The following is a 23,122-nucleotide window of genomic DNA, read 5'->3' as shown; positions in this document are numbered from 1 at the left end:
ATATAGAAACAAATTTGAAAACTATATCCTTTAAGCATAACAGTAACTTAATAAAAATTATAAACAAGAAACATAAGAAAATAATTTATAAAAATATAAACATTTTTAAATGATGATTAATAAGAAAAAACATAACTTAAGCTTTGTAAAATTATACTACAGTAAATATTTAATAAATAATTATAATTAATAATGTATAAGTAAAATAATTTTGTAAGCATTAAATGTAAAAAATTAAATAAATTAAATTTAATAAATAAAATATTTATATATTAATATTGTTTTTATGTTTATTAGTATTAATTTTTAATTTAAAAAATCAACAAAAAACTAAAATTTTATAATCACATGGTATCCATAAAGTTTAAACTAATGTTTATATTAAAATAATGAATAAAATGCTGTAAACATAAATTACAAATTGCTTTTTTTGTATTTAATATTTAAAAAGGTAAATAGAAAAAGTCAGGAGAAAATAATTACTTTTTAAAAAACAAAAAAATTGTAGTTTTTTTTTTTTTTTTTAGAATTGTACTAGCGGAGAATAATTAAATGTCATTAAATCGGTAAGAAATGGTTATCTATAACATATGTATATGTAATATTAATAATTTTGTTTCTCAAAAACTGCACAATTACTTCCCAGAACTATTTGGCAGGAACAATATGTTCCTTCACATCCGTCAAATACATTAGTCTTTCTGCTGTATTTGTTGTATATTTTATTTTTTATTTTTCAAAGTAATAAAAGTCTTCAATAAATATGGATTAAAAAATTTGGTGAGTATTAGTTGAAATAATTTTTATTATTAAATATATTAAATTATTAATCTGTTTGTATATAATCAACATTTTTTTTCATATTATATTTAATAATTTAATACATACATTACAACTATTAATGATTTTTAAAATTGTGTTAAATATTGCATCGTTATACATATAAGCTAATTAACTTTATATATATATATTCATTTATATAGAGTACGAAGTTTTAGTATTATTATTTAAATATAAAATACGTTTCTTTATATAAATACTTAATTTTTATTGTAAATGTATTAAAAAAAAATTGCAAAATCGCAGAAGCTATGTTAAAAGCAAATTACATTGTGTAATATTATTAAATAATTCATTGAATTTTTTATAATATTTTATATAAAAATATTTTCAAAATTTACAAACAATATTTATTTAGAATATAAGAAACTAAATAATATACACAAATATAAACATAATAAAATAGCAACAAATATTAGGTGAAGGGAACTGTGTAAATATATAAAAATATATATATATTAAATTTTTTTTATTCAACAATAAAAAAGCGGGCACAAATTGAATAAAATATTTGTATTTATTGTATTTTTTTGTTATATTTACTTTTTAATTCGTTCAATTTGACTTATACAATTAATAATAATTTTTTTACAATATACAAAATTGAAACAAGTTAAAAATTGTTAACAACAAATTCACTAGATTTTTTATTTTATAAATATATTCAGAGTTATTTCTATTTTAATAAAATGTGATTTAAAAACAGAATTTTACTTAATTGTTATGCGAGCATGCATGCTTAATTGTTTTAAAAATGATAAATGTTAAACAAAAAATTTTTAAATTCTAAACAAATAATTTCGAAATTCTAAACAAGTAAATTTTATGTACTAAACAAATAAACATCGGATACGCGCTTAATAATCTATATAGGGTATATAAATGGTCTTAAAGTTCTAGTTAGAAGAAACTCATAAATTTTGTAAAAATGATAATAATTTTGTTTCATAATTTCTATTCGATTCCAAATTACGCAATGAGTGTCTCTCGTCGGGAAACACATGCAAATCGTAAGGTTTATTTGCTTTGTTGAGTGCTGAAATGAGCTGAGACGTGTGGTAGAAATGTACGTTTTCATCAATAAGTCCATGTATTAGTAATAATCGATTATCTCTGTTAATAAACAAAACAGCAGGTTAATACGTTATAATGAAATTAACTATAAATGTTATAAACTTACTCCTCAGGAAAAGCGTCAATAAAGTTAAGCACTGAACCAGCAGCATATCCTGGCTTATTATGCTGTGGTAGGTCCATATACCGCTCCGTATAACCAGTATCGTAATATTCCCAGTTGGTAACAGGAGCACCGGCTATAGCTACTTTGAAGATGTCTGGAAACTGCACCAAGCCCATAAGACTCAGGTAGCCACCTAAATAAATTATTATAAATATTTGGTTACAATACAATTAAAGGTATAAAATTTGTTTTGATATTTACCATATGACCATCCATGTATAGCCACACGATTCATGTCAATATAGCCCAATTGATCAGCCAAAATACGTAATGCATCCACTTGATCTATTAGCTCAACCTGGCCCATGCGGCAACGCAAATGACTCTCGAACTTAAGCCCACGATGCCTTGAACCCCGTGAGTCTATGCAAACTACACAATATCCTTGTGCCGCTAACATATGCATACGCAACTGATGTTTACCCTATATAAGAGCAGTAAGTTTCTTAAATTTTTAATGAGAAAATATTAACTTTCACACATACTTTAAATGTATTATTTACTGTTTGGACTTCGGGACCACCATAAACGTTTAACACAGTGGGATATTTTATACCCAAGTGAAAATTGTGTGGTTTGAACACCATAGCGTATACAATTTCACCAGAAGGTAATTGCGGCCGAAATATTTGTGGACAATATTGTGGTTCTGCTTTACCGCCTTCATTTAAGTAACCCATCAGCGATATTTGTATACCATTAACACCGCCATTTTGACATGTCTGCGTTACTCGCATGACTTTACATGATGGGAGGCGTTGAATATTACAGTAAACTTGAAGCATAAATTGACATGACTGTAAAGAAATTTTGATATTAGAAATTAGTTCAAATTTTAATAAGTTTGGTACAGCGTTTGGATATAACAACAAACCAAAGTGAACTATAGAAAAAAAGAAAAACAAAATGGAATACACCTACAATTGTTCACATCCGTATATGTTATATGTTTGTAAACTCCACTGCCAACATCATTAATTAGTAACCAACTAAAACTATATCTACAAGTGACTTCGCATTATGGCTGGAATTCAAATTTTGTTGACAATTGTTGCCAACCTCCACCCATAATTCCAACACAAACATCTTACTCCCGCAACGCACTAGTGTTATTAGCACCTTGACAAATGGCCTAGGATGTTCTATTGCATATGCAGTTCCAGTATGGACACCGCAATGTACTAACATCCAATCTTGTCAAAAACGGCTTTGCGGATTGCAACTGGTTGCCATTTTAATAGTGATATGTTCAGGAGAGCCCTCCCTCGTAGATCCATTTGTCGATCCCTTTCTTCTTACCGCACATATTTCGATACCTATTGCAATATATTTCGACACTTATTGCAATGGAGATAACATCAGTGAGGGCGAATAAAACGTGGACTCATAACCTTCCAAACAGATGCAGTATCCTCTTCGAAGTTGTTGACTCACAAAGTTCTCAACAGACGTCCGCCTAATATCTCCCAGGAAGAACGGCGTCACCCCCCGTGCAGCAAGAAGCAAGAACCGTTTAGACAAAACTGTTAAGTGTGGGAAATGTTTTTGAAACCACTAATGAGTTTCATTTAAAATTATTAGACAGCACTTTTATATAAATAATATTACATAACTTATTGAACTAATTTCTGTTGTTATTTATTATGGATGTGAATTAAAGCCTGCTCCCAGGAAAAGCAAAACCAATCTTAGCAATGCAGTATCTACAATCTTAAAACTAACAGAAACACCATATATGTTTGGTGCAACGTTTGTAATAGCTGATATCGTCTTAATCAATGTTCTCATTTGAATAGCCTGACTAATTAAAACACTGCAATCAGAGACACGTACTGTCATTTAGTAAGTTCCCTCACAAGACAATCGCCCCTCTGCTCTTCGTTTATTAAAATAGTTTTCAATGGTACAAACAACACCTATTTTCGGGGTCATTTTATTTTAATAATTATTTATAATGCCATATGTATATTCTTCTGTGCGTAAGAAATACAGAATATTCATCCCCAAGACAAATATAGTATCATTTCAATATTGAATAAACAAGGAATTAACGCAAATATTTTATTAAAATCAAGATAATGTTGTCGAAAATGTAAGTTCCCTTAAACTTAAAGCAACTTTCTCCCTACACCACATATAGTAATAATATTGATCTGAAATCAGAAAAACTCTTTCAGTCTCTACTGAAATAAGAAAACTTATTAAAGAAAATACGCAGAATGTGGCAGAAACATATAAATCCAGTTACGAAATCAAATCTTAATAGAGCTATAAAAAAAATATAAGGAAAGATTTAGTCCTCTAAAAACCAAACTGTTGCACAAGCACAAGCTATTAAAAACAACTAAATCCTTAAAACGTGCAGTCACTAGAAATATATCAATCAGAGATTCAAATAAAGTTTAATCAACTGAAGCATTTGGGGTTTATCATAAGAATACAGTTTCTTTAATATCGGATATTACTAATAATGCTCCCAATATTAAATCTATTCTCGACATTGTTTATTAAATAGATTTATCTATTAAATCTTATTTACTTTAGATTTGCATAAAATAATTTTCAGTTGTCATGTGAAACCACTTCCCCTTCATTACTGGTAAAATTGTATCGAAATAATTCTAACATCTACACGAAATAAACTATAAAATGTTTTGATGCCATATTCCTGGTTGACAGCCTTTACATAACAAGAGGAGATAGTGGAAACCCATTAAAAGGTACCGCGTGAATACTGCAAGACCTTCTGCAGTTGTTTCTGGTCTCTGGTATATAGGAACCCATGCGGAGATACTGCGCATGGATAATTATAAATTTTCTCTGTAAATGTCCAGGTTTCAGAAGAAACAAGTTTTTAGAGAACTACTTTTTTGACAGTTTATTAAACTGTCGATAAGAACGAAATATCTATTCCTATATATCCTTATCCGGGATGGATGTCTTCTTTTTTTTTATATCTTAAAGTTTCTTTCATGAAATGTGTGAAATTTAGTAAATCGACGAATAAATAGTAATTATGGTTTATATTACATTTACCATGAGACGACGAAAATGCCGTTATCTCAACCGAAAGTATCCGGTTGAGCACATTGGCGTTAACCCAACTTCAGATATATGCTGTGCGCATTTCCAGCAAATAAGTAGTCCCGGCCGATCTAGGACTACTTCCGCATACCGAATGCGGAACGATATACTTTTATACTCCAAGAGACGCAATTGCCTGAACGATGCAATACGGCATTTTCATTTCAGGAGAGAAGTGAAGGAAAAAGTTAGACTAATGTAAAGTTGAAAGCTAGTTTTTTATTTTGCGGTTATAACCATAGAGAAGCTGAAAGTTATTGTAAAATTGCATAAAATGCATTGTGTAAAAAACTGAAGAAGTTTAAGTGCATCACAATGTACCATACCGCACGAGTGTGCCGTCCTTTGCGTTTATGGTTACCGTTATACGATACCACAACTGTCTATATCTGACACATCATACTAGCTTCATTATACTAGCAGCAAATATTTCAAATAGCGATGCCTTAAAAATGTAAAACCGAAGCCCTTACCAAGTAAGTATACAAAAAACTAAGTTGTTAAAAATACTGAAATAGACCAAAAAGATATTAGACAGTTCGACATGTTTATTAAGTCTACGTTGTACTTTTCCATTTCCAGATATTTCAGATTTTAAAAATCAATGGTAATTCTTAGTACAGTTTATGATATATTCTTTTTAAGCAAAAACGTCACACTATCACTTCGGAAAAAAGTAAGTATTGTTTCAGACGGTGTTGATTCAACATCCCAGTTATTTGTATATCCTGACAACCACTGACAACCTAGTTATTTTCTACATTCTTTCTCAGCTGGCACTACCAATCGAACTACAACAGCAATGACCACAACAAGAAGAAAGAATGTAGAACATAACTAGGTTTAACATAACATTTAATCCCCTTATATTTCAAAGTGTTATTAAGGTGTTATTGCAACAAATAACTCCACTAAACGTTTGCTATAGTAATGGGAAAAATATAGTTCTGAAGAATTGGAACATTGAAATATATAAATATATTGCACGATGAGGAACCGCGTTGTCAATAGATTAAAATGTATTTTAATAAAATTATTTATGAATAAACACTTGAATTAAAATTATTTAATGTGTTAAATATCATACCTCATCAAATTCTACTAAATATGAGTAACCAGGCTCAGTTAATAAACGTATATGTTCCGGTCTCTGCAAACTAACTACGTATAAATGCTTTTCAAGTGGTGTATCTCTTAAGCCAAGAAAATAGACTAGTTGTTTCGCGTTATCAACCCATAAATTTCGGCCGAGAACTTCCCATTCACCGGAAGTAAGCGCAACCTGAAAAATAAAATTGAAACAAATTTTAAATTTACGTTACTAATATAAAAATCTTTATTTACCTTATTAATAATTCTTGGTCGTAATGTAACGCCTTCCATGAAATCTGGAACTGCATCTATTACTACAGATGAATTTTGGCCTATTCTTTTTGTTAAATTTGCATTAACTATAGTCTCTTTACAACCGTTTAATATAGTCCCACTTATACTTGATGTTACCAAATACAAATGTCTAAAGCCGGTCTCTTCAGATGCCCATATAAATGTTACGGTGGATTCTGTGATTTCCAGAAAGTACAGTAAATCGTGCACATTTATCCAGGATTCCGAAAATTGTGAGTATATAACCTAAATTAGACAATAGCGTGATAAGAGTAAAATTTTTAAAGCAATGAGTTACTTGGGGTGGTGAAATCGCGCGACAATATTGACTTTTCCAACTATGCTCTACGGAACCTGATGGTGATGAAGCTGAACTATTGTAGGTTTCGCAGAAATTATCCAAAGGTATAAGTATCAATTCCAAATGCTGTTGTTTTCGATTCATAGCTTGCATCCAAACACTAAAATTAAAATATGCAATATATTTTGGATTAAAGTTTAATAAAGATATTTTAAGCTAATAATCGTATTCCAAATATGATATCGAAAGATTATTGTGTAACGATATACAGTAAGTAATGCGAGAGGTGCTTCTTTGTAGTGGACCGATGGCAAGAATTCTGCAGTAAACCTCGTATGCACTAGATCTGCTATATAACTCCGCAGACCGGAACGTAAAAATAATTAGTCCACAACTAAATCTGCTTCTAAGTACTACTTAGCTGTTTCGACTCATAGAAGCTCGTCACATAAATAAAAGAATTGAGAATTGAGACTAGTAACTGCCTGGCTTTACTCAGCATATTGTGGATGCTGTTGAAGCCAGAGAGAGCTACTATCATATAAAAGCCTGAAAGTCTTATATTCAGTTACAACCACTTGTAGCACAAAGGATTTTCTATGGTCCTCACGTCCGATCTTGTAATTTATATATTATTGTGGATTACTGTTTTAGGCAATACGAATACCAGAAAATTATTACTATGAAAAACTAGAAAATTGATTACCATGTAAGTCTTTGAAACTAAACTGTTAGCATTACTGATTATATTTAAGATGTATCCTTAACTTGAACTCAACTTCTACTATAGAAAAATAGTTGGTTTTACAGATTATTAGATATAATGTTTCTGATGTTCTATTTCTGATTGTACATTGATCGTAGAATAGTAACTACAGCAGAATGAGGATATAGCTATATTCTAAAAAGTCACTTGTCACTTATATAGACGTGAATTCCCTATATATGTCCCAACTGCAGTTCTACTCCTTATCATTCTGCCCAGCTATTCAACTGCCCTAATTCCTGGTTAGTTTTAATAAAGACCCAAGCATGCAGTAATCCATTCCATGACATAAACAACCCTTCTTCCAACTTTACCTTTCCCCAATCGCATCCAAACTCATATATTCGTTTCATGTATTCTACAACTTGAACCTCCATGAGTTACAACAATAACATCCATATGTCAATTAGTATCTACGAATCTTCCAAAGTAAGGCAATGATGTTAATTTGTAAATAGCAAAGGATAATAAAAAATTTATAAAAAGAATTGGAACAAAGTTTTTTTTGTAGCGACGGCATCGAAATAAGACAACTATAGAATAACTCAAATTAGTACAAACGAAACCGCAAAAGCATTGAAAAATGAATTTTGTATATACGTTTTACGAATGGAAGTAAAATAAGCTGCGACTGATTTTCGAAAAACAGTGTGTCATAACTGATAATATGACTAGATTCCACTACTATAATTTTGTCAATACTCTACGATAAACTTCCTTTATAATATTAGAAATGATTAGACTCATAGAAGGCCACCAGTTAAATTATTGAACAGTAATGACAATTGTCTCATTTTATAAAGTTGATCCATATATTTGCATTTAATTAACTTATTTGAGATGTCTTAAGGCATAGTATAACAAAAGAAAATTACCAAAATAAAAATAAATAAAGATTCCAGTAGAAGAACTGTAAAATTCTACATGAAATCGTTAATGTAGCAATCAGTGGCAAGCGACTGGCAGCAACGCTTTCGGGACCCCACATTTAGGGGGCCCATTTATAAATTCATGTATTCATTATATTTATTTTTAATAAATTCTCAAAAGTGGAACGACACGTTTTTTGTTGTGATGACATTTAAGTGGAGCCAAGAAAACAAAAGTGCAAAATGAACGAGAAGAAACATTAAAGAAATTACCAAAACTAGACAATTTTCTTAAAATAAATGAAAACAAAACTGAAGAAGTAAACGATTTAAATGATGCCTTTGCTAATTGTGATACACAGAATAAATTGACAGATTGTTCAAATACTGAAACAGAAAACCTTAACAAGCCTAATATACCCTTTTTACACTTTTTACACTTTTACGTGTAAAGCGTATAAGGAGCCTCTTGGTTAGAATTTGCTTATGGGCCTAAAAAATGTAGTTACGCCATTAGAAGCGATGGCGATTAATAACAAACAATGGAACTAAAATGTTGATTATTGCATCATACCATGTCCTGTAAACAACATCATTCTACAAATGCATGTCACAAAAATTGTAACACAAATGCGATTGGTTCCATTTAGAAGAAAAAAACTATTAAGGAACCAAAAAATAAATAAAACTGAAGAGTGACAATTAATCTTATTAAGAAGAATTAAGAAGAGTCTCAAGTAGTTTCGGATGGTACCTTAACGAAGACGCGTACAGAACTAATTTTTAAGCTCTTATTAAAATTTTGCAATAAATCTTTTTGAATACTGAAAAAATAAGTTATGGAATGTAAATGAAGGATTTTTTACATTTACTTTGATTAACGCAATTATGTACAAATGAATTTACAGATCAATACTTACTAATTTGAATCCGGTGTCCAGCCAACACGCACAATATATTCTAACCATGGAAAAACTAATGATAATGTATATGGCAAATCTTTTATACAAACATCCGCTATCTGTAGTGATTCATTTAATGTAAACTGCACCATTTTAAGTTTTGATTTAGCGTTAGGTGTACCGGTGCGTGGAAATCGATACTCTTCCATTTCACCAGGTATTGCTTGTGATGAAGGAAATGTGTATAGGCAAACGTCAGATTCGTCTACTTCTTCAAATACTATGCGATATACACAATCTTTAAAATAAACAAATAAATATTATTAAAATTTTTATATTTTTCAAATGTAATTTCAGTTTATTACCTTCGGAGTGTGGTTGCCACCAATACCCTTGATATCGACTAAATTCTTCTTGCATTACATATGATGGCACACCAGCACTTAAAGGATCATCAGCGAATGAACGACGTCCATCGTGAGCAAACGTTAAACGTTCTTCATGGCCACTTAACGTATGTGTTACCCAAATATCACAGCCGCTTATATAGGCAATTAAATCAGAGTTTTGTGGACATATTTGAGGATCCAAAGCAGACCACTGAGGACAAGTGCGTAATTGAGTGGGAAATAAGGGACTTAACTGAAAAAAGAAAGTCATTATATTTTACAATAGAGTTTGTTAGCAGTGTTTTTTATATATTCTTTTAGCTCGTAAAATTCGGAACTGTGTCCTTAGGGCAAGAAGTTACTTAAAATCATATGAGAGAAAGAACACATTTTCAGTATTTGCCGGAATGCAGGTATAAAAATAAGACTATCCAAAAAAACTTTTAGGGCTATGTCATAAAGAAAGCCATGATTCACAACAAATTTGAAATTGTTGTTTTCCATGTAAATTAAAAAATATAGAATGAGAGAAAGAGAGAAATTTCGATTTAAATTTGGTCACGATGACGAACACAAGGGTGTTCTCGTAACATTGGTCAAAACTGTGTTGCTCTGTTACAAATGACAAAATTTACGCATTTTAGAACAATATTACTACAATTTTAAAACATTTTTTGCAAGAAAGGTGCAAGTACTCCTTTCATTGGTCCAGAGCCTTTCTACTGGCTAACAAAGAGCTTCACAAATAACTTATTATGTAAAAGACAAAATCTACTTGAATACTGGAGAGCCCAAATAGGCAGTGAAGAAGATTTATTGATCCTGAACACATCAAAGTTGACGCTATCCTTAACCTTAGCAGAAACAATATTAAACTCTACACTGAACTTCTAACAGGACACTGTAGACTACTGTAGATTACTGTCGACTCTTCATGAGAAGAAGAAAACATTAGAAGATATTCTATGTAACTGCTCAGAGGTGGCAAGACTTAGACATGATTACCTTGGAAGCGGGATCTTAGTTCCAAATCAAATAGGTAAAATTAGGCCCACAGTAATTACGAGATTTATAAATAGTCTAGAATTGTCTTAGTTGGACCCATGGGCGCACAATAGGTCAGGGTGCATTTGTAACCTATTATTTAATAATAATAATAATAATAATAATAATAATAATAATAATAATAATAAAAATAATAATAATAATAAAAATAATAATAATAATAATACATTTTAAAGAAAAAATGGTGAAAAGCAGTACAGGTACACTTTCTGATTTTAAGTATATGCGTATAATTTTGCATTATTAAGAATTATTATATAATGATATAATAATAAATAAATATTTTTACAGTTTCTCGAGGTTTTTTTGCTACTGTTTATTTTTGGTGGCAAATTATTAGTGAATATGTCCATATTTCCTTTAAATTAAAAGATTTTAGTAGTTTGTTATTTTGGACATGCTTTTTCTTTTACCATACAAGCTGATATAACTTACTTCTCGAGATATTAGGTTTAAAGTTGCATTTTTTTTATATTAATTAGAGTGACAAAAAAACTGCATATGTCATCTAACATCAACTATTATATATAAACAACAACTTCATAAACTAGATGGAACATCTACTTATTTGTGGTTTTTATACATAAATTTTGAACTTTTTATTCTGATATCTGAAAAAATAATCTTGTAGCACATAACTTTTACGATGCTGGGTGTTTTTTGATTTACAAGAGACAATAGATATCTTTTTAAGCATATATGGTTGAATGTGTGTTGGCAGTTGTAGAAGTTTATAACTGTTAAACATTTTAGTTTTATTGTATGATTTTCAAATCGAATATGCAATCATAACATTATTAGAATATCTTAAATTATATGTATTTGCAGTTGCCATAAGTTAAATAAATAAAATAAATCAGTTCTAAATATGTCGAAGCACCACTAGAATTAAATAAATAATTTATTCCAGTTCTGGGCTGTATGTTCATACTATATGTTTTTTAATTTTGGTTCTTGCTTCTTAATTTGATATTGGCGTTAAAAAATCTTTAGATCTTTAAACAAGGAAATACAAAGCAAAAGCGAGAATATATGTTTTTAATATTAGGAATTCTCCTGATGTAGGCAAAAGCGAATTTACCGAAATACGTATAGGAATATACTAAAAGTAACGATCGTAATATAAGTTAAAATTCTGAAAAAACCGAGAAGTTCTAAGTGATTTGATATATAATTAATAATATTCTATATGTATAATATATTAATCATATATATTATACTCGAAACTCGATATATACTCGATTTATTATACTAGAAACAGCTGTGTGGTCAGCCAAAAATGGAATTAATTAAAATAATATTAAAAGAATACTTGCTGTTGTATTTCACTAATTTTTGAAACCTCTTTGCTATATAAAATATATTAATTCAGTTTTTTATAAATTTTTTCATACACAAATTGCCACAAGCGTCACTTTATATACATATATATTTAAAACTTTATATTTTAAAACTTTTATATTAAATTTTGACGAAAAAAACTAAATTATTGATATAAACTATTGTTTTCAATAGAGAGATATTTTGAACAGTAGTAAAATACAACAACAAAATTTTATTATTTATTAATTAATTGAATTTTTGGCTGACATGACCGTACAGTATTTCGAGTATTGCCAAATACCCATCATCAGTGGTCTTGGAATTTTTTCTTATATCTAGTTATTCGTAAATAATATTTTGAGAGTGCAAGTGTCGAACTCATGCCCTTTCAAAAAAAAAAATGTATGTAATTTAGATATTTAGTACTTCTAGGTAACAATAAACAATGTAACAGCTCCTTCACTCTTTGTCACTCCTCCGAGAATACCGAATATGTTAATGTTACTGTAATAGGCCTGTTACGCTTTTTTACTGCGCGACAATACTGTCGCTATTGTGGTACTAATAACTTGACAAATTTATCTTAATCTTTTTACTTTCTGTTAACACAATAAAAAAACTTATTTTTTTGCATTTTAAACGAAAAAAATGAAAACATAAATAAAACTTAAATTTTTATCACTATTCCCTAGCCTCATCATTCTGTTTGTTATTGATTTTGATATCAGAAATGCGTTGTCACACTTATAAACGTATGACAGACATGACTTGCTTAAAAATGTTATCATCAAAGTAGTTAGTTTTATATATAAATTAGCATTCAGTTAGAAAGTAAGGAATTTTACAAAATCAGTTTAAAAAACTTTGTATAAAAATCAAAGATAAAAGAATTTTTTTGTGTTTTGTAATAAAACTACTTGTAACCAAAAACTATAAATATTTCAAAGTATTCGTTTAAATAATAATATTTAATCTGTATATAAATAGTATATTAACACATGCCATTTATATATATATAAATTTTATATATATATAAGATCAGGAATAGATTTCTGATTTTTTTCACACTTTAAGAAATCGGAATTTAGCTCATTATGACATTATTTTAATTTGAAGTAGATATACAAATCAAAATATAGTTTTCAATCCTATCCAATGATCAGGTTTTGATAGCCTAACTAAGAAAATACTCAAGTACACATGATCATTTGTGTTGAACGAGTAGCTTTAAAACTAAACCCAGTCACGACTAAAGCCAAATATAATTATTATAGAGAAAGTCGATTGTTTTCCGCATCGATCCAAACTAGTTTTATATCTCATACATTTCTTATCCATTTTTTATCCCAAACATACCATCTTCTTTCCACTTACCCTCTACCTAATCCATATTCTAGCCCATACATATGTTGTCTATACAACATTTTGTCTGCTGCAATATACCCTCTCTCTGCTGCGAGCTACGGCAACAAGAACAATGTATGTATAATTTTAATATATACTTATATTTTAGCATAGATATGTTATAGTATTTATGTAGCTTAGACAGCAGATAATGATTCAGATATAAGTGATCATACGTAACAATTGTGTATTTTGACTAAAGATAAATTAGACATCATCATCAAAAATTTTAATGCTCGGATTTGACTAGATAAGCCTAGCTTAATAAGTTTTAATGACTGAGTGAAAGGTATTTAAATTTAACAAGAAACCAAAACAAACTTTCTTAAAAACAAAACAAAAATCAATGTATATGATAAATTTGCAAAATTGTATTGATAGTAGTTATATCCGGAATAATTATTGCGAATGCATATTATATTTATATTTAACTTACGTTATAGCCAGTATCAAGGCACTGGTACAAGTCACTAAAGCATGGAAACACTATCATTCCGCTTGGTTTATGTAGTTCGTAGGAGGTTATGCCCCAAGTCGATAGCCTCTTACGTTCTTGTAATAACTGAAATTCTCTAGACCATGCATTAACATTGCCTCCCGTAGAAGCGGCAAAACTAGATATTGGTTGTTGTAATACTATGTTCCAGTTAAGCCTGTAATAAAAAAATAATTGTTTGTTATATTTATATAAAACAAAAATAATTGTGTTTGAATTGTATTTGTACCTTTTGCTTTGATAACTGCCAAGAAAGCTACTGGTGTTGGGTGAAGATGCCTGAGATGTTGGTGGCGAAGTACTCGTGCGTATACTAGTCGTTTCTTGTTGTAATTCTTGTGCTAGTTGTTCGTCATTTGAGTTTGCATTAATATCGGCATAAAGCAGTGTAGTTTCCCATGCATTTGGTGGCGTACTCAAGAAATAACAGCGCACACGACCATCTGATAGCGTGCGAAACTGTATGTTTGTTGGCACCATAGTTGACATATGTGACAATTGCTTACGCATATCATTTACAGTCGCCTTTATCTCAGACCATGTTTTTCTCGGCGTGGGTGCTGGTACATGCCTGTCGTCATCATCGTCATCTTCACAGTCTTCATCGTCGTCGTCGAGGTCATCAATGTGGGGTGGCGAACCGCTTGTTGGCGAACTTAAATGATTCGATAGCGCTGATGCAGCGGCCACAACTACTGCAGCAGTTTCTGCGGTTCTAGCTGTTGCAGCTGCTGCTGCTGCTGTAATTGGAGATGTGAGTGAATTGAACGCTAGTCCGATCGAAGAGTAAAACGCATTTGCAGTTGTACCTAATGAACCGATGCTTGTTAAACTTGCTATAGACCCGCCAGCTACCACGGGCCCAGCACCACCAGATGAAGTTGTCGAACTTGGCGTACTGGCTGCACTTTGACTACGATCACCAGACACACGCGCTGTGAAACCATCAAGTAGATTTACAAAGGACGATGTCGAACTATTTCGTTCTGGCGGGGGGGATTGAGATTGGGGCATGACAGTGGTTTGTGAGTTACTATTGGTATTCGGTCCGACACTAATGACTGTTGACGTACTTGATGGTGCAGATTGTAAACGGTTTCTTTGTTGTGTTAGGCTTGTGTCCATTATTTGTCACCAACTTTTTTTTTATTTAGCCTACAACTAACTTGGTAATGCCGATATTTGCACGTTTTTTACAGCACTTCGACATGTGGATTTGTAAACTTTGGAGTGGAGTAAGCAGATTTAAAATTATGACTATTAGTTTTGCTTTGGAGTTAACTTTTTGGAATTGAAAGTGATAATAAAGTTTCGTTATTTAATTTATTTAAGTTGTTTTTAAAAGTTAACAACATTATATGTTTGGTATCACATAGATATTAGTATGTGGCTTTATTTTTATTTATTTATTTTTTTTTTAATTTTTTTTTAATTAACATGAGTAAGTTCAACGTTTTACGGTTGTGTTTTGTGTTTGTGCATTTTGGTTTATTTTTTTTTTTTTATTTAATTTTTGGTTTTTTATTTGAAAACAGAATTGCTCTAGAGGTTGTATGTTAAGTGCTCATAGATTGGCTTGATTATTAAAAGTCTAAGATTTACGTTTCCACAACGCGAAATTTTTGCTTTTTTCATCGGCACTTAATTAAGTGTTATTGCTTTAATTTGAATCTTAATTAATGCTCTCTGAATCGTTGAACTTCAAAATTTAGCGACCTTTACTTGCTCCATTTAAATGTAAATAATTTTGTTTATTTTCGTACCACAATTTCAAGACATAGTCGGGAAAGTATGCGCTTTTGTCTAGTTCCCATTGATTTTGCAGCACCAAAATCTCTGCTGCCCTTTTCGCAACTCGCTTTTGGCTACGATCTTAATACGCTTTAATTAATGAATTACTCATATGATTTGGTCTTGGTCTATTCATTTTATAAATAAACAAATAAATAATATAAACATTAATTTTGGCAGGTCGACTCTTCTCTAATTTTAAAATAACTTAGGATTTTCATTTATATTCTTTGTTCAAGTGAATTTCTTTTCAACATTTCTCTTCGTTGTTGGTTTGTGTTCACTTATTTGTTTTTGTTTTCTTTTTGTATTTTATCTTTTCCGACAAACGTGTTTTGTTGTTGTTGTGACAATTGCTCTTGTTCTTCTTTACTAATAAGTGAAAGCTGATGAAAAAACTGCCTCAACTTTTCACTGTCCACTTTTGAGGCGAATAAAACTACTTCTAGTTAAGTTTATATAATAATTTTAACATTTTATCGTTTTTAATATCATTTTTATTTCATTTTTAATTAAATAAATTTTTCTACTAATTAAGTTCACAAGACCAAAAAATCAGCCTCACAGATTTCTTATAAAAACTTTATTGACAGACAACAATTTATCATACATTGTGTAGTATAACTGAACTGAAACTTAGCAGAAACGCAAATGGGGATACTAAAGTAGCAACTTTCAATAATTGCTTGCAATTGTGTAGAAACTTATTATAGTACAAATATAAAAATTTTTTTAAATTTAATAACAGCGTTAAGTAATCAACTATCTTATTTTATACACATCTATATTATTTTACACGAATTAAAATATTTAATTATTTTCGTACTTTTATTCTGATGTCTGTTTTTATTGGTTATGTGTTTGACGTACAGTTTGAAAGTAACTGAACAGCACGCACACAGCTGATCGCTGTTTTAAGAAAACGAATTTAAATAAATTGTTGAAACAAAAAAATAATATACAAAATCAAACTAAAGATATATATTACACATGTTCTTATATACAAAAATTGCAAAAATATCTTAAAAACATATACAGGGTATTTCGCTTCATAATACCGTAACTTTAAAAGATAATTTCTTTGTCCAATAAAAGAAGAAAATCATATGAGAAAAGAGAATCCATATTCAATATTAAGAATAATTAAGTATATCAGAAGAAATTGAGATATCAGTATACGAAAATTAAAGAAAAACTTGAAGAAAACCTTTCTAATATGTAAGCTTTTGAAAAATAAACTAAAATTTTGAGAAGAAATTAACTTTGAACCAACATAACATCCGAACCGATATAAATATTAAAACATATTAGGCATTAGGCATCAAATTAGAAAATAATGAATATACTTTAATTTGTTAAATATAAGTATAATTTACAGTATACCGTGTCATTTTTCATACATAGTTGATATTTGTATGTTTGTATTTACATATTTTGAGGTATTTGGGGCTTTGTTGATTGAAAGCTATATTCTGGGTATATTTTAACATGACATCACATATTTGTATAATTGCAAATATAAAATAGGATGTGACTATACGATTGAAGTATTTTGAGATATTCGAGATTTCTTGCCTGGAAGTACTTTTACGGGTATTCTTTTCAAAAACACCATATATATATCTCAAGAAATATTGGTATTGGATTCCTTCCTACTCCTTTTGTTATATTATTGATTTTTTGACTTAAATTTTTCTTTGGTGGATATACTTTTTCTTGGAAAATATTGAAAATAGATCCATTCTCTACTTATATCGTTTTTTTCGTTTCTTGCATTTTAATGCATTCGTTTAATTTAAAACGAAATAACCTGTCATATACATGCAGAAATCATATAGGTAAAATATCAAATTGTTTATATAAGTAAATTAAATAATATATGTATTGAATAAGTATGTGTACTAGCTACAGTTTAGCATATATATCAGAATACTATTCAATGCTGTGTAATACATATTACGATACAAAAATAAATGATTGCCAGAGAAAACAAAATAAATAAACTTTCTTTTTATAGTACTATTATATTATGTATGTGATGTCGAATTATTTCATAGGAAAAAGATTTTCTTTAAACATGGGTGTTTTTTGTTTGAAATATCAGTCTTCAAGAAATTCATTATCTATACACTTTAAAATAAAAACAGTTAAACAAAAAATAATATTACGGTTGTAGCTTCAATAGATCTATATTACAAAAGATATGAAAGGAATTACAAAATACCATGGTATGGATTTGGTGGGAAACTATGGTATGGATTTAATTGAAACTATTCTGGATCGAGGAGAAGAAACCTACCATTTCAGTGAGTCGAAGCTAAAAATTCATAGGGCTCAAATTGATGGGTGCGTTAGGACAAAGAACAAATGGACGACGTCATGGGAAGGAGAGTTGCAGTTGGAGCGTATGTTTCGGAATTTATGTATTAATACATGATAATTAGATGTTTAGCACATGGGTATACATCAATCGAGTTAGAACAGTGCTTGCTGCGCAAAAAATGCGTCCCTCTTCCCTTGAAATATTAGGCGGTGACCTTTTCAGAGCTTTGTTGGTATGCAAACAACTGGTCTTAATGAAAATATTACATCTGTGTGGAGGATTGTTAGTCATCATTTCTAATCGACCGCTAATACTGCACACAAGCAGTTATTGCTTGGACAGTAGTTGGTTGCATTCGTTTAAACAGATACATAATGATGATTATGTCCTATGAAATCATAGGTTTCAATAAATTAATTTTTTGTAAATATGACATGACAATGACAATTTGAAGACGTAGTTGAAACTTTTAAGGAGATTTATTATAAATAATCTCAAACAAAAAAAAAATGGGAACGACAATTTTACAAGTTATTTCTTTCAAACATATTTTTGTACAAATCCCGTTTGTTTAACATCCTTGGAATTTTTACTATGATTACCAACTTCCCACTTTTGCTACATATTATAAGATGGTTGCTCTAAGCGGTACCAAAACGTTTACAAAATTGTTTAAATAAAACAAATAAGCTTTTATAATAATTAGTATCTCGTCTAATTACTCAACCCGTATAGTCAATTAAAAAATGGTAAGTATAGTGATAATTTCAATACAGTGCAGTAAAATGAGATTTGATATATGTATGTATATATGTTTTGTATATACATATTTTTAAGTCATATTGAATATTTCTCGACAAGACTTGCATAAGTACGATATCAAATGGAAACAATGTAGTAACTTTAGAGTATTATTGGCTGTGTAATAAAACTATAGACTATTTAAGTCTTTCAAACTTTTAAATCGTAAGGAGGAAATATTTTTCATTCCATATTAAAATAAGCAGTTGTTATTTTCTAATTGAGAAAGATTTTATTAATTAATTATATTATAAATTATAAATATAATACATACATTCTTTGGTAATAGTGTGAACAGTAAACTGTGGTGTTCTAATTGTGTTCTATATTTTAATTTTAGTGTCTGATTGTGAAATTATCGAAGTTGTAGGCGTTTGTTTCCTTAACTACACTAAATTCTGCTCTATCAATACGACTTGTTGGACTACCAGTCGTCTCAAGCCAAGTTTTCCTTTCGCAATTTTTAAATGATATAAAATAATTTTATATAATTATTTATAACTGCTTTATAAATCATTACTTACATTTCGGCAAACACTGCTTCCGTGCCCTCAATTTGACCCTTAACCGTGTCATAAGACGTATTCATTATCCATCCGCGTATCCCCAAGCTCTTAGCTTGTCGCTCCGTATACTTGTGGATTTCACATATAAAGATAAACGGGAATTGTGCATTTCAAATATAGATAAACACTTACCATGCGAAAGGAGACACCTTGAAAATTGTATTATATATATAAAATACAGTATGTATTATATAAATTTACTAATTAACTTACCTTGCACAATACCAAACACTTCGAAATCACAACTTAAAATTTTGCTCATAATTTAACTCTAATAAAGTTTTGTTGCAAATAACATATGACTTCTGTAATAATAATAATTTGAAAATATTGAACATTTTCATAAAGACAGGGTTGCTTAAATGTCAAACATCAAATATTACGGCAGAACATATTATTATAAGCTGACAATCCATGTCGATGTCTATTCTGACTAGAATTTGACAGTATATTTACGTTTTTAAGGGACCACGTATTATTTTCAAATTTCATCTGCTAACAAAAATTTGTATGCGTAGTGAAAAATTAAGAGTGTGTGAGCAAATAGTCGTAATGTAAATTTATGTTTTATGATACAATTTTCAACTTAGCTTAGTATAATTGTTACTTACTGTGCCTGAACACACCGGAGTAATTCCGCACATTAAAATTATTTTTCGCTTTTTAGACTTAAATTGTATCTCTACATTTTATGTGAGTTAAAATGAGTTTAAATAAAGCTATGAGGAAATTCTGTTCGTCGCTATTTTTGCGGTCTTTTCGCACATTAATTTGAACGGACAACATATTTTCAATTAATGACAGTAAAGTTAGTGTCATATGTCATAATTTGTATACAATTTAATCTTTGCGTAAGCACTATATTTTACACATAGTCATATGAGGAATGGTCAATTTTATGCTCTCCTTGATCATTAATCAAAAGGCGTGTTGTACAGAGGCTCCATTAATTATTTCAATTAATATGGTCAATATGATAAAGATAATAAATTCATTTCTGTACGTATAATTTGCATATATTCTTACTAATTTTGCGTTTGCGTTAGATTTATTTCAGGTAAAAAATAAATTTAAAATTTAAAATAACTGCACTAATTTAAAATTATATATAAGGTCTTTCTTAATAATTTACCGAATTTCATAGAATAATAAATAATAAATTTATTAACAAATTTGTTTTAAATTAACGAACGTTCCCCTTATTTTTTTGTTTTTCAGTCATTTGTTAATTTGTGTAGCTGTAATTTTTGTTGTATTTGAAAGCATATAATTTCTTTTCAAAGTATTTTATCTTTGAAAGTTTTTACTGGCAAAAGATTGGAAACTCACTTAATGCAATTTAATTTATTGTGTTTCAAAAAGAAATAGTCTCACAGCTAAAATGATAAATACATAATACAAAAAATACTTTCTATTGTAATTTATAAAAATATCTGAAAGCGAATTGCATATTTAATTATATGTATTTGACAATATCGATTAATATTTTATTATTTACAACAACGTCACCAATATAAATGAACAACTCATAATCTTAGTTTTAATCAAGTATTTTATTTAATGTGTATTTAAATAAAATAACCTAATTAAATTGCAATAATAATATTAAAAATAAGATTTTAATGATCAATTAACTAATTAATAATGGAAACTAACATTAGTTTCTATTTGAAATTTTTTAATTATTTTATAAACTTTTATAAGTACTGTACTGTGAACTTAATTTGACATTACTACAAAATGCATATCATTTTTCTTTAGAGTGTAGTCGAATTTTGTTTTGTTGAGACACGAACTGGAAGTAGTTTTTGTTTAAATATTTTCGTATAAAGTTTGAATAATGGGATTTAAAAATATATTTGCTGGTGTATATATTGAAAATAAGCCAGAGAGCTTGATGCCGGTGAAAGATATTGATTTCGAAAAAAATGTGACTTATTTAAAACAAACGTTAGCCGAAAAAATAAGTGACGATGCTAAAAACTTAGGTAAGTAGAATAAGGGGGACAGGTTCATTGCTTTTTCGTCTTTTAATTTTATTTATAATTTCTTTGTTTATAAATTGCGTGGTATTTATAGATCTTATATACAATGGTTCGTTGCTTGAAGATCATGTTAAATTAGAAGATGTTTTAAAACCGGATGCGATGGTCTTCTGTATAAGAAAACAACGTAAACCTGATGAAATTGTGTCAAAATCTGCCGAAGCAGAAATAACCACAGAAACTATAAACAATACAGTTGGCTGGTTTGATCAAATCGCGCGCACTCAAATTAATGTTGTCTCCCGTGTAAATATATTACAGGCTGTTATATCCAAGTATCCAGAATTTCGACACAATTTAGGAGCCCAAGCTTTCATTAGAGATTCTGTGCTGTTTAGCACACTTAATAAACGAGAGGTAATAGAAAAAGTGGCGAAAACTTATCCAATAATTGTTGAAGCGGCTCGATTCATTGTTAGTACTGTTAAAAAGGAAATAACGAAAGAAAATTCATCACAGAGTATGTTGATTGAGAGAAACAAAAAATTAGTTACCCAATTATGTGTTATATGCGCAAATATATAGTTATCGGATAACTAATTTAAGTTTGTTTCATATATCACCTTATACGAATAACAAAATTTTTTTCCTTTCAGCTGTAGAGTCATTTAATTCTGATTCAACAAATTCGTCGGAGGAAGAAAACTTTACGGGTCCAAATAGCAGTGGAGAAAATAGTAGTAGAAATGAATCGCGCGCAATCAGTCGACGGCAACTCCAAGCAGCGCTTGCCCAAATTAACTTTGGTAATGCTGGTCCTGGTTCCAATTCGGTTAATTCTTTGTCTAACATTGCCGAAAGGAATTTGGGACAGCAATCCGAGCGAAATGTTGATTCCTATCTTTTAAATCCTGCATCAACTGAAAGCTCCAATATCGAAACTCCAGAAGGTGCTCCTTCTGAAAGTGCTTCCCAAAGTGGTGATGTATCCATGTCAATTGCCGATAATACTGACAATGATGATGACATACCTGCTGGATACAGAGATCATCAATATGCTAATGAATTACGCATTATGGCTCAAATGGGATTCGTTAGTTATGATGACAATATAATGTATCTAAACATTACTAATGGAGATATTGAGAACGCTATAAATATATTAATGGCTACAATGACTTAAGTTATATTTTATGTACTTGTGAATTATATATAAAAATTTTAAAGAATGTAAATTAAGCTATCTAAATATGTGGTCTTTAAGTTAATATAAAGTGATTTAATAATTCGAAAAGTGTTGTTTATACAGTACAAAAATCCTAAATTAATTGTAAGGACAAACTTGAAATCTATGAATTTGTATTTTTTTTGGAAGAAAAATTAATTTAAATGCGGTACAATAAAATAAAATAGAAACTACCTTATTATATTTAAAATACTAAACGTTTGTATTAAAGCATTACTTTGTAACAGTTTGTCAACTATCTGCACACCAAGGAACTTATATTAGAAATTAAACAGAAATTCTGAGTAGAAGCGAAATAGCATAGAATGCCATTCTTATCAGTTAAAAAAATCCATGTTTACATCT

General features: G+C 29.6%; 3 protein-coding genes across 5 annotated transcripts; 1 reads left to right on the top strand and 2 right to left on the bottom strand.

Moving 5' to 3' along the window:
* Window positions 1-1,637: 1,637 nt before the first annotated feature.
* On the bottom strand, window positions 1,638-15,215 carry LOC119680080 (dipeptidyl peptidase 9-like). The gene is made up of 11 exons (XM_038092719.1): window positions 14,295-15,215; window positions 14,006-14,222; window positions 9,754-10,030; window positions 9,407-9,686; window positions 6,849-7,011; window positions 6,509-6,796; window positions 6,252-6,446; window positions 2,566-2,877; window positions 2,282-2,504; window positions 2,021-2,213; window positions 1,638-1,953 (listed from the first exon to the last, which is right to left on the bottom strand). The coding sequence occupies exons 1-11, from the start codon at window positions 15,188-15,190 to the stop codon at window positions 1,752-1,754; spliced, it is 3,246 nt and encodes a 1,081-aa protein (XP_037948647.1). The 5' UTR covers window positions 15,191-15,215; the 3' UTR covers window positions 1,638-1,751.
* LOC119680081 (acylphosphatase-2) lies at window positions 15,195-19,898 on the bottom strand. Of its 3 annotated transcripts, none has more exons than XM_038092721.1 (4): window positions 19,760-19,888; window positions 19,679-19,695; window positions 19,505-19,614; window positions 15,195-15,288 (listed from the first exon to the last, which is right to left on the bottom strand). In XM_038092721.1, exons 1-4 carry the CDS (start codon window positions 19,806-19,808, stop codon window positions 15,216-15,218), a joined length of 249 nt encoding a protein of 82 aa, XP_037948649.1. In that variant the 5' UTR covers window positions 19,809-19,888; the 3' UTR covers window positions 15,195-15,215. The 3 variants fall into 3 exon arrangements, with proteins under 3 accessions (XP_037948649.1, XP_037948650.1, XP_037948648.1); XM_038092722.1 differs by lacking the exon at window positions 15,195-15,288 and adding an exon at window positions 17,245-17,666 and having other exon boundaries at window positions 19,760-19,898; XM_038092720.1 differs by lacking the exon at window positions 15,195-15,288 and adding an exon at window positions 19,219-19,431 and having other exon boundaries at window positions 19,760-19,885.
* Window positions 19,899-21,299: 1,401 nt separating this feature from the next.
* Window positions 21,300-23,117, top strand: LOC119683390. Its single transcript, XM_038097052.1, has 3 exons — window positions 21,300-21,534; window positions 21,626-22,051; window positions 22,188-23,117. Exons 1-3 carry the CDS (start codon window positions 21,387-21,389, stop codon window positions 22,712-22,714), a joined length of 1,101 nt encoding a protein of 366 aa, XP_037952980.1. The 5' UTR covers window positions 21,300-21,386; the 3' UTR covers window positions 22,715-23,117.
* Window positions 23,118-23,122: the final 5 nt, after the last annotated feature.

This window comes from Teleopsis dalmanni, chromosome 2 (genome assembly GCF_002237135.1).
Source record: "Teleopsis dalmanni isolate 2A chromosome 2, ASM223713v2, whole genome shotgun sequence".
Classification (NCBI taxonomy): domain Eukaryota; kingdom Metazoa; phylum Arthropoda; class Insecta; order Diptera; family Diopsidae; genus Teleopsis; species Teleopsis dalmanni.
The sequence above is the reverse complement of the archived record's forward strand: the minus strand, read 5'-3'. Positions and strand labels throughout refer to the sequence as shown.